The 13083-nt window shown below is 32.7% G+C and overlaps 1 protein-coding gene across 1 annotated transcript; it reads right to left on the minus strand.

The window, feature by feature from the left end:
• Positions 1 to 928: 928 nt before the first annotated feature.
• LOC115971834 (PITH domain-containing protein 1) lies at positions 929 to 8101 on the minus strand. Its single transcript, XM_031091911.1, has 9 exons — positions 7907 to 8101; positions 4670 to 4750; positions 4442 to 4491; positions 4248 to 4325; positions 3044 to 3101; positions 2908 to 2957; positions 2511 to 2619; positions 2339 to 2400; positions 929 to 1185 (listed from the first exon to the last, which is right to left on the minus strand). The coding sequence occupies exons 1-9, from the start codon at positions 7988 to 7990 to the stop codon at positions 1143 to 1145; spliced, it is 615 nt and encodes a 204-aa protein (XP_030947771.1). The 5' UTR covers positions 7991 to 8101; the 3' UTR covers positions 929 to 1142.
• Positions 8102 to 13083: the final 4982 nt, after the last annotated feature.

Raw genomic sequence — 13083 nt, forward strand, 5'->3', positions numbered from 1 at the left:
AACATGGACTGTCTATGTCACATTTTATTGTGAGTTATTAATTGTTGACTAAAACCTTAATTGTTGATTTAAGTTCTATAATCCAATAGTAAAATTTCATGAAAATGTTAGCAAATTATGGCCAACCATCTTCCCCCCCCCCCCCACATTTTTTGGTTGAATACGATCAACTTTATCAACTTTATCATTAAATATAAACACATAATCTATCATCTATCATTTTTCTTTTCAAATGAATTCCTAATAATCCCCCAAATTTTGTACTCGCCTTGTGTGGAACAAGTTCTTCAATCTTGGTCCATACAAATACTGTTCCACTCAATCTTGGTCTTCACAAAGGTCATTGATTGTCACTAACTGTTACAAATGATTGTTACAAGTGCCCTCATTATTATTATTTTTAATTATAAAGTATTTAGCGTTGGCATTGCACCTCTGAAGAAGTTTTGAGTGCTTAAAAATTCGCCCTACATGATTTATATTATCATCTGGGAATAGATGTAAGAATGCTGGTGAGAATCAAGCTATAACTCCGACTCTCCGACATGTTAGTTCAGTTTTGCATTGTACATTTGGTTAGGCACTAAGCAGAACAAATGCCATGTAATGCCAGATTCACCAACTATGTTTTTGCTAGGTAACTTTGGGAGAAGAAAAGGTGAGGTTCGAACTCCAAGTCCATATACTAACCCCACATAAGAGACGACATGTCGTTGGTTCATTCAAGGTGCCAGTTACATATAAAGGAAGAAAATAGAATACACCATAGATGTTATGAAGCACTTAGATGTCATCATTGCCATATTTGCTATGAGGCACTTCTATTGCATTGCATCCTGGGTTATCTACCATTTTCAAGGATGAAATTTACGTTTGACATATTTGCTGTAACATGAAATTTGCAAATTGTAAGTGCTGAGCAGTACACTAGCAGATGTCTTTTTTTCCTGTTATTTTTTTTAAAATAATAATAATAAAAAAGGTGTATTTTTTCTATTATATAGCATGTATGGCTAAGTAAAAGATGATAAGAGGTGCCACAAAATAAAGGGTTGCAACAACATTTCAAGAACAGATGTACAGAATACAGAATCCACTCAAGAAGAAAGCATGTAAATGATGTAATAGATAGCTGGTACTCTTTATTCAACATGTGAAAGACCCCCACCACTTTCAGACCGTGCCCTGCAAATGAGTAGAAAAATTTTCAGTAAGCCAACTATTTTGGAAATTTAGGACCATACATGCAAGTGACCAACTGTTTAAAGCGAAACCTTTCAAGCCCTTAAACAAAGGACAAAACTTAGATACAGTTACTTAGATTAGGTGATATACCTTAAGTTCCCCAATTAAATTCAACCATGTGGTTGTGTTGGTTAATATAGCACAAAAGGTGTTATCTTCCCCAAAGACAATTAAATTCAACTATGTGGTCATTGGTCTATGCAGCCACATAGTTGAAAGTAATTGAGGAGCCTAAGGTATAACACCTATGCCTTATGGAATTGTATTGAAGTTTTTCGTTTAAACGATTACTCCACTTGGTACTTGAATCAAGATGTAGGATAGACTGAAGGAAATATACTAATTCATTCATGTAAAGAGTTCTATCAATGGATTTCAAGCCAGTAGATAAGCCCATTGGCAGTAGTAAAGAAAAGAGAGGTATAATAATATTCAAACATCATTTTAATAGCAAATCATGATCTGCAATTTGTAATGTGGCATTGGCATCAATACTGAACATTAAAAAAATTAAAATCATCAATTTATTTATATATGCATTAATGCTCATTTCAAATGCCATGAAAAGGCAATATGGATTTTGAATAATGGCATATGTGAACTTTCGTCCAATGTTTTAAAATACATTTTGGTGATCATTCTAATTTGCCCTTTGGAAGGGAATATTTCAATACCAGTATATTCTAACATACTGTTTTAGATGTATAAATAAATAAATTGTATAAATTTAAAACAGAAACTCCTCATTATATAATGCAGTAGGTTCACATAAAATCATTTCAATACCAAATATTATCATTAGGGGTGGATGCCATAGGTTGAAACTCTCTAAAAAAAAAACCAAATGTTATAGAATCTTAATATCTTTATTGACCAAAAAAAAAAAAAAAAGTCTTCAATTAATTAATGCACCCAGTATTGATCAGTATAACCAGTATTTTGCCTAGTATTTGCCGAAATTGACCGGTACACCTGGTATTGGCTGGTACCACTCAGTATTTTAATCAGTTACTAATCAATCATTCAAAAACAGCAAACATGTCACTAACAATCACACAGAGAGAGAGAGAGAGAGAGAGAGAGAGAGAATTACTTGTGGTCTGAAGGATTTGGCATAAGTTCATAAACAATTGTCGCAACGACATCCCTCTTCAACTATAATAATAGACAAGAAAAATGTATCAAAGGATCAGCAACAACTTTTGTTTTTTTAGTAACTAGGACCAACAACAACCATCAAACCTTTATTATGGCAATGAGATTACCTGGGTAGCTTCACCTTTTAGGCCAATATAATGTATCTGAGTAGTTTCACCGCCAAAATTCTCAGGAAAATGCAATGTGATACTTGCCACGCTTTGAAATTTAGAATATCTAATAAAATGTATTGACATTATATCAGAAAGTACACAATAACTGATCTTAAGACTAAAACCCATAGGTTGCAGAAAAAACTTATAAATAAGTTCTAATGACATCAACTTGACAATCTGCATTACTACGAAATGAGAAATGTACTCATGTTTTAGTATCTAAATTATTAATTAAACTTATCACACTTTGCCTTGCTCTCCCCTCTCAATATAAAATGAAATGAAGTTTCTAGGCAAAGGCAATGCAGTATGATGTATACGAACAAGAATCGAACGAAAAAAAGATTACCTTGTCTGGTATTCCAACACTCCTTGCAAATTTTCAGCCAACTCCCACTCCTTGAAACAATAAAAACAAAGGTTTCATATAATTTGAAGTTTGAAGAAAACAACAAATGCCTTGACAAGAACAGAGGAGGCACTACCTGAATGGCTTGCATACCTTGAGCATCCGAAAAGTCAATGCCATCTCGATTGATGAACCTATCAAAAAAAAAAAAAAAAGATAGAAAAATAATTGTGTTTTTTCCCCTCAGAAAAAAGGAAAAATTAGTGCAGTAGAAACCTGGAACAGATTTCATACCATTAAAATTCCTTTGGTGTTAAAGTTGAAGTCAAATATGACATCTATATTAAAAATAGATAAAGGTTTAAAAAAACCTCAGATAGGCAAAGCATTACTGAGTTTGGTTTCTCATTGACCTTATGGATTAACAAGAAAATAGCAGAATTGTTTGCCCTTTGATTTTCTTCTGGTATTTGTAATTTTTTGGTCTTCTCTTTCTTGGTTATTCCGCCCTTGCGTGGGTGACGATGCATGCTAGTATTACAATTAGCATTCAACCCTCTTCCCTTCATATTTGTCATGGGTAATATACATAGTATATGTGAATCATCCGATTTAGTGATTTTTCTTCATTCAACTTTTTCAAAGTTTACCTATAAAACATAATACTCTTTTAACTTTTTGTCATTTTCATCTACTACAATCAGATTCTGATACATGGATGTCCATCCAGGAGAGGGGAAAAGAAAAAAGGAAAGAATCAGTACACGTTTAAATACACAGGGAGTGGCAACCTGGCCAGGGGAGAGGAGTGGTTGGTTTTAGCAACAACTGTATACTTAAAGGCTCAACAACTTGGACAAAATAGATAAAAGGAAATGTGTTTGTCTGTATGTGTGTGTGTGTGTGAGAGAGAGAGAGAGCTTTTAAACAGCCCCCTTTTGATTCTTCATTCTTATAGTATTTTTTGTTCGGACTGCTGCTGTATTAAGCAGCCCAGATTTTCAAAATCTGCAAAAATGGTGTCTATGTTTATTAACATGTATAGCCAAGAAAATTGTTAAAAAGCACTTTGATTGTCATTCAAAAAATTCAATTAAAACCCCACAAAATGCTATAGCTATAGTACCAACTAGTAAACTCCAAGTTCTTGACTACACACATGTCAAATGGATGCAGGATGAACATAATATATAGAGTTGCAGGGTTGGTGTTATAGCAAAGAAAAAAGAACATCCCTGTACAATAGAAATGCTTGCATCATTATTCTAACTTGCAAAATAAAATGCTGAAAAAACGAAAGCCATGTAACATAATGGAAATGTTACAAAGGTTTAACCTACGCTCTCATCTTGGAAGGACTGGTTCCATCAGCACCACCAACAATTGATATGCTCTTGATCTTAACATCTGACGTAAATCTATCACAGTTAATCCAACAAATCAAATAAAAACATTTAGGAGCCTTCAGGACAATTACTTGTGTTGTAAAGATACTAAGATAGCAGGTTTCTAGATAACAGAAGTAGTGACTTACGGAATGTAAACAAGTAACTCCGGGTCACCTTCATTGCTTTCCAAGTGTTCCTGTCGCACAAAGACAATCACGTGAGCTTTGTACGCTGGGCAACAAAGAAGTGTATTTTATACAAAAGAAATTGCACATGGTAAGCCAAGCCTGAAAACAGCATCTCCATGAAAGACATGCTGGATTAATAAAACTACGTGAACAAAGAAATAAAAAAGGATGTAGTAGGCTAATTACCTCAGAAGAACTAAGGCGCTGCTCCCAAGCTTTAAAAACAGACTTAACACTTCCTGGAACAGACTCATTCAAAGCGGTTACCTAAGTAACGAAACCAAAAAAATAAAATAGATAAATAATCAATGTTTTTCATTTATTGAGAAGGAAAGTTTATACATATAAGTTGGAGGTATATTCAAACAATGACTCTGACAGAGGTGGTGTCCTGTCAATCAGCAAATAAGAGCTCCAGTGATCCATATCACTCACAAGATCACTGAGTTAGTAAGTTGCAGAAACAAATATCATTCCCCTACCCAACACACACACACACACACGTCATTTCTTATTGCTTAATAGTTTAATGAGCATAAATGAAAATCATACCAAGACACATATTGACTTCATTCAAAATGCATAACATCTACAGCAGCATTGATAAAAAAAACTGAACCATTATCCATATGTTTAGTTTAGAAGTTAAAAGTAAATAAACCATTAGCAACACATACACATCCACCTCTCAGTTACATATGAAAATCCAAAAGCTGTGACCATAATTTCAAAAGTTGCACATTCCCTTGAAAATTTATAAACAAATAAATAAGAGAAATATACACCAACAATTATTATTCCAAAAATTTCCATAGAGAAGATACTTTCAACCATATATATTTCAATTTGTGATAAGAAAACTAGGACAATATGGGAGAAAGGGTCCGATATGCAGATTAAAACAGATTAAAAGACTCAGACTATTTCTCAGACTGCTTAAAAAAAATCACTTAGTAAGATAAACATATCTTTAAGTAAAGAAGAGTCCAGAGAAAGACGGAAAAACAAAAACAGAAACAAAAACTGAAAAATTGCCAGGCTATAGATAAATGAAACATGAGATATTGCACAGCTTTGCGATCTCCTCATGCATATGATCATCACAAAATCATCCTAATCCTTCTTAGCTTAGAAACATCTCTAAATGGATCACGAATCTGGTTTTGGCATGAAACATGGTGTGGAGATTCGTGCCTCAAAGACAGTTTTCCTGACTTGTTTGTTTTGGCAATGAACAAGAACGCTTTACATGCCTCTCAAATTTCCCTGCTACCTAAGATGAGGATTGAATATCTTGGATGTTAAACAAGAGAGGAAAATTTGAAGATAAATCTTATTATGAATCTTTGAGGGAGTTCAAGGGCTGTTTCTTTTCTTGGTGCAGCATTTGCAGAGCTAGGGTAGCTCGTAAGGCTTCTTTTTTCGTCTGGAAAGCAGCACCGGGTAAAATCTTGATTGATGATAATTTGCAAAAGTGACACTTAAAAAGTTTTGGACTGGTGTGTCATTCATATAAGAAAAGTGGAGAGACGACGGAACATCTTTGGCTTCATTGTCCTGCAGCATCTAATCTGTAGTCTCTTGTGCTTTCTTTATTTGGAGTATCTTGGGTTTTTCCAGAGACGATGGTCCAATTGCTAGCTTGTTGGCAAGGAAGGTTACATAGTAGTAGGGGTGTAAATGCTTGGAAGGTTGCTCCTTTATGTGTCTTGTAGACTAATGGCGAGAATCCATGCATATACCGACTAGTCCTAAATGGTTTTTTTTATAAGTATTATAAATGATAAATTAAAAGTCCTAAATAGTTACACAATGAAATCAATGAATCTGTAAATTATAAAATAATACATCAAGGATGTAGACCCTATCAAACAGGGATTTTAACAAGGACTGTTTGATAATGTGAATGGGACATTCAACTCCATCAAATCAAATGAAAAACATATCAGCAAAAGGTGCCTACCCACACCAAATGTTGTTCATAAAGAACACTCTGATGCCATCAATATACTATAAATAAACAAAACCTCAATTTTCTTTGAATTTCTCTCCACAAACTCATTCCATATATCCCTCTCACATTTCATAAATACACGCACCAGAAAAGACTCAGACCCCAGAATTCCAAACAATTCCTAGTGACCATTATAGCCACTTGCTTAACAATACCTCCATCTTCCTTCAAAACCACTCTATATGGATCCCAACAGGATTTTATTAGAAAAAATAACCAAATCCATTATTAACATAATAACTACGGTAGGATATCAAATGCATCCTAGATTGAATGCCAAAAACCCAGATCGCAAATTCACATACCAAAACCACTTCAACCTATCTCCACTAAAGCTTTAACCAGAAATCCACCTAAGTCCAAGGAGTATCGCAACTAATATTTGCACAGATCACTTTCTGCTTACAAAAAAATGGTTCTATATTGTCATATTGGGAATATATGAAATACCACGCAAGAAAACTCATCTACCTTTTCATACTGCTTTGTAATTCTCAAAAGTTTCTATAACTCAACTAGCAATAACCACAAGGTTGAGCCTAAAAGAAAAACCTATTGAATGACGCTACTCAGTATCAGCAGGAACTGGAATCAACTGTCTGACAAGTTATTACCTTCAACAATATAATGTAAAAAATTTGGACCATTCAATACTTTTACCAAAACATCAAACAATAAAGGAAATATAAGATTCAATAAAAGAAAAATCACTTAAAGACACAGGTGGCCTTATTGATGAAACAGTGAGGGAGAGCTGCTTGAGATGATTTGGTCATGTGCAGAGGGGAGCAATTAGTATGCCTTCGAGGAAGAGTGATTTGATTCAAGTCAAGGAAATGAAAAAAAAAAAAAAAAATCAGGGAAATAACTAAAATAACATTAGTTTAAATTGTAAAAATTGACATGTCAATATGAAGGCAATAGCCGGTATGATTTCAAATAGAATAGAATGGTGAAAAACAATACATATGGTCGACCCTGATTAGTCTGTTTAGCTACATGCTGACCCCAAATGTTTGGGACTAAGGTTTAGTTGTTGTATCAAACTACCAAGCAACTTCTCAAACAATTTTTTTTTTTGAATCAAGAAGAACCAGTTTATTACACATAATCAGTATCATATCTATAGGCAAACCATTGAAGACAAAAAACATACATAACATGGGAAATAAAATTTATGGGATTAAGAGCTTTAAGCTACTGGGACATTATAATTTACAAATGAAACATCTGGGCACACGAGAAAAACCATTAATGGGTAACTGTTCCTTCTAATAACCAATCTGGGCATTTCAGAAACACAACCAAAAGTACTCACAATGTCAAAAAAAAAAGTTTTGATTAGTTTTATGAAGAGAACCATTTACAAGGGTTGAGAAAAAATATATATAAGAGAAGAGAGAATTGACCTTAGTGAGGTCTATGTGCTTGTAAAGAGACCAATCAGTTGAACAATCATGATCTTCACAACTGTGGTCATGTAAACACGCCATCTCCAAAATTCTGGAAATCTCAGACACCGCAATATCGTCGGTATAAAGAAAAGCACCTGTAAAAGAAGAAGGAAGAAGAAGATAGCATTTATCAGAAGCGTGACACTTTTCTTATAAATAAATAAATGGCCCATTTATAAAGTGGCACTCGACCAATAAGAAATTAAGAAATTAAGTAATAAATAAATTATTACTTATTATTATTGCTTCTTAAAAAAACATATTATTATTATTATTTTTATAAAGTAAAGAGAGAAATTAAATTTTGCACTTTTAATTTCAAAAATCACCTATATTAGTTAAAGTAAATTTGTGTAAAGTTAAATTTTTGATACATCTAATAAGATTTAAATATTTTCTTTCATTAGATACAAATCACCTTTTAAACATCGAAATATCGTATAGGATTTCAATATTTTCTTTCGTTACTTTTACATCTAAAATTTGAATCTAGACCAACTTAAATATGGATTTGTGGTTTATTTGTAAACATGACTAACAACTTGATTAACAATTTAATATCATTACTGACTCTCAATACAATTTTAGAAGTTATTCTTATTTCTAGAAACATGAGTTTACATTTGTTGAAATCAAATGAAACAAATAAGGAAAAATGACAACTGACGTATTTCAAATTATTCCTAATACTAATGAATGTAATTTTATAAGGGTAAAATAATGGTTTTAAAATCCGAAACGGTCAAAGAATCAAAAATGGGTTTGGTTTTCGATTTTTACCAATTGATCGATCGATCTGGTTTTTAATTATGAAGTAAAATACTATTTTGGTTCCTAAAATTTACCAAAAATTTGTTTTTCATACCTAAACTTTAAAAAGTTATTGTTCCATCTTAAACTTTATAAAGAGTTATTTTCAATAGTTTAAAGACAAAAACTAGGACGAAAAAATAACTTTTCCATTAATTTAAGAATTAAAAAAGATCTTTTTCTAAATTTGAAGGACAAAAAAAATATTTTCAATAGTTTAAGGGATGAAAAATCACAAACAACATATTTCAAATTATTCATAAGTCTAACATATATAGGGCCTGTTTGGATAAGCTGTTTCAAAATGTGCGTTTTTAAAACTAGCGTTTTTAAAACGTGCGTTTTGAAAAATCCATTTTAAAAACCACAGATAAGTGTTTGGTAAAAATGTGAAAATATGCGTTTTCTATTTTTAAAATCATATTTAAGTGTTTGGATAAGCTGTTTTAAAAATAGCTGTTTTGAGTGTAAATTCCAAAAAAGGACTTAACTATTTTTTGAAGGTTATATTGTCATTTTTCCTATGATCAGTGTTTTTTTTATTTTTGAAAATATGTAATTAAGCTTAACAATTACAATAATAATAACAACAATAATAATGTTTTCGTTGTTGAAATTCATGGAGAGAAGTTTATAAAATTTAAAATATTAAAAATAACTCATCAAGAAAAAGATATTAAAATGATTAGGAAAATAATTATATTAAAATGTTAATTGCCAACAATATCAATACTAGACAATCCATTATAATAATAAAAAGGTTCTTATTTGAAAAATCAAAAACCAGAACACCAAAACAGAAATAATAAAAATATTGTTTACAACCCACAAATGGATCGAGCTATTTTGTCACGAACAAATTTCATCTCCTCATCTTGTATATTTTCAACGTTTGCTTGTCTGCTACTACCTTCTCCACTACTATTGCTTCTTGGTCTGTCCAAGTCATGTTCATCCCAATTGAATCCCTCATCTTCTCTATCATGTTTTCTGATAAAATTATGCAAAACACAAGTAGCAACTATAATGTTTCTTTGGTGCTTAATGTCATAAGGTGGCATTTGCTTCAAAATTTTCCATTTATTCTTCCAAACTCCAAATGTTCGCTCAATTGCACTTCTAAGTGATGAGTGAACATAATTAAACTTCTCTTCTATGTGATTCCCTCGACCAGCTCGTCGAAAATCTGAAAGATGATACCTCTGTCCCTTATAAGGTGGCAAGTATCCTTTCCTTAAGGGGTATCCAGCATCAACTAAATAATATTTTCCTAGTAAAAGAAAAAAAAAATGTAAGATGTACATAAATAATATCCTTCATACATATTTAATATACAAAAATTTATATACCTGGTGGTGGTTTTGGAAAGTTGACAGATTGTCGACGGGTAGCATCTAAGAAAATACGTGTATCATGTGCTGCACCCTCCCATCCAGCCATAACAAATGTGAAAAGTAAATCAAAATCGCATGTTGCCATCACATTAAAAGATGTCACGCCCTTTCTATTATAATATACAGCTTTCTTGTCATCTCCAACAACAACTTGGATATGTGTACCGTCAATGGCACCAATGCAGTCCTAAAATAGAATATAAATTTTAGTTACTTAGGAAATAATCCTAACAAATATTATAAACAAATTAGAATGTATGAAATGAATACCTGAAAGTGTGGCATGTACAATGGATTCTTTTGTATATGTCTTGGAACTACACTAAATGTAGGATCAGAAGGCTTGAAGATATCCATTGACATTATGTTAAGGCGTTTCAGAACTCTATGAAAATGTCTATGTATAGTCTCACCAGAATGTTGGAATCTTTCTTGAACCATCCTATAACAAGTTCCTTGTCCAAGTATCATTAAACATATACCTACTGACTCTTCAAGCCTAATATGCCTGGTGTGCTGAAGTCCATATGTATGTTGTAAAACATTACACAATTGAAGGAAAACATGTGGCTTCATTCTAAACATTTCCTAACATTTCGTTTCATTACCCGTCAAACAATCCATCAACCACATATAGCCAGTTTGTTCAGAATCTCTACAAGGTTGTTTATCAATATATTTTATATAATATGTCACTGCAACATGACATCCAGCAATAGCAAGATCATATAATTCCTCATCATCATATTCATCGTTTTCAACATCATAAGAATGATCTTCATCACTATTATCAATATGATCATTGTAATCCATAGGAATGTCACCTAAAATATTATAGCAACAAATTAGATAAATCACAGTAAAGAAAATGAGCAAAAATTTAAAATTACATAACTGGATAAATCAAAATAAGTATCTATCATACAACAAAAGCCCACAAAAGTACCTACCTAATAGTCATGACTCCCCATAGTTAGTCTATGACAAAAACCCCCTACGTAGACTTAAAGACAACTTATCTTAAGTGCACCGTACAGTGGATGTGTTCTTAAGTAAAAAGTACTTTAGGAGCACCTTATATAAAATGGCAATAATACTTGGCAATAATACTATTGTCAAAGCCTCCCAATAATACTACCTTATAGAAAAGTACTATAAACTTAGTTTCTTATAGGCCAAATTCCTTAGGACTACATATTGGCAATAATGGTACTGTCAGAACCTCTAAAGTTGAACCAAAGCATCAAAGAAATGTGTCTAACAATCATGTCAGTACCTCCCATGTTAGTACCTCCCATATAGCAAGAACAATCATGTCAGTACCTCCCATGTTAGACCAAAGAATCAGGTTCATGTGTCTAAAGTGGGTTCCGCCACTAAGAAATGGAGGAATCCAGTGGATCCCCATGTTTGTGAGATGTACTCATGATTGGGAGCTAGAAATTTTGCTCATTTTTTTCCCAAAGTCTGTATTCATTCCAGCTCCAAATAGGAGTGGAGGACAAAATGCTATGCTTATGTAATTCTACAAAAAATATGGGTATACAGCCTGCATACTCCTTAGATTCTTCTTTTGTACATTTGTTTCTTTGTTAACTCTATAAAAAAGGGAGGGGTGGAGAAAGAGAGAAATTCCATTTAAGAGGTTTTCAACATATAAACATAAATTCCATGATATATATCCATCAGCTGCCAACCCAATACATGTCCTTTTTTCAGGCCTTAAATGAGTTGTATTTTATAATGTTACTCAAAAGGCCTACTAGTTTCATTATTGAAGACAAAACAGCAGCAATGAAACTATTTATCTGGGCAAACAATGTTCTTCTCTCAGCAGAGCTAGTAATTGTTGCAGCAATTATGCTCACTTTCTGCAGAAGCAGAAAATGAATACAAATTCAAATTCATAATTACAAGTGTAACAGTGGTTGACAAATTAAGCACAACAAATTCAACCCAACTGAATTCAACCAAAGTGTAGATCCCAACTGAAAATCAAGCACTAAGAGCACAACTTTGGACATGGACAGGAATTCCTGTATAGACACACATCCATATCTGGTGTGGGTTGCTTGTGCATGAAAGAAGACATGTCTTCTTTTTAACAGATTAATATAATATGTGCTAGCTATTATAATGTATGGTAATCAATAACAATAAAAGAGAAAACATAAAAAAAAAAAATGTAAATGGAATGAGAATTTGTTACAAGATTCAATCATTGAATCCATATCAGCTAAATAAACGTAAGAGCTTCTTATAGCAAGGTGTAATTGGAATACATTGAGCATCAACAGTCAGATATTTTGGATGCAAATAGCAAGAAGCAGACTCGTAATTTAGACTGTACAACAGATTTTTGTATGCTAATTTTCAACATCAAACAATTGAGGAAAACCCAATTTGTACTTTTGCACAAAATCAGCTACTTGGTTCAAAGAACAAGTACAAAATTAGTACTGAAATTTGCAACTAGTCTTTACACTATACATTGCATTAATTGCAACATGGGTGATCTAGAGCCCTATCTGGGTGATCTAGTGTCCAAAATTGGTCACATGCCCTATCTGGTGATCTAGTGCACCCTCGCAATACAGAAACTTGTATCACAAATTCGCAAAAGGCGATGTTCAGAAGTCATTTTAGATTCTAAAAAGGAAATATTCCAACCAGAGTTGTCATCACTGTCAAGAATCTCACAATCAATTTAATACAAGTTACAAAGCACATTAAAACTCCACGTTAAAGGAGATTTTAAAAGTCATTACATAAAGCATAAGGCATAACACATATTCTAGAGTAAGGAATACAATAATTAATCTGAAACTCAATTTCTTGCTTCCTTCTCAGCTGTTGAAAAGAAGAATATATGCACTTTCATTGTTACACCTTTCCTCATACTAATTATAAGGATAAGAACCATGTTAA

The sequence above is a fragment of the Quercus lobata genome, chromosome 2, assembly GCF_001633185.2.
Source record: "Quercus lobata isolate SW786 chromosome 2, ValleyOak3.0 Primary Assembly, whole genome shotgun sequence".
In the NCBI taxonomy this organism is placed as follows: domain Eukaryota; kingdom Viridiplantae; phylum Streptophyta; class Magnoliopsida; order Fagales; family Fagaceae; genus Quercus; species Quercus lobata.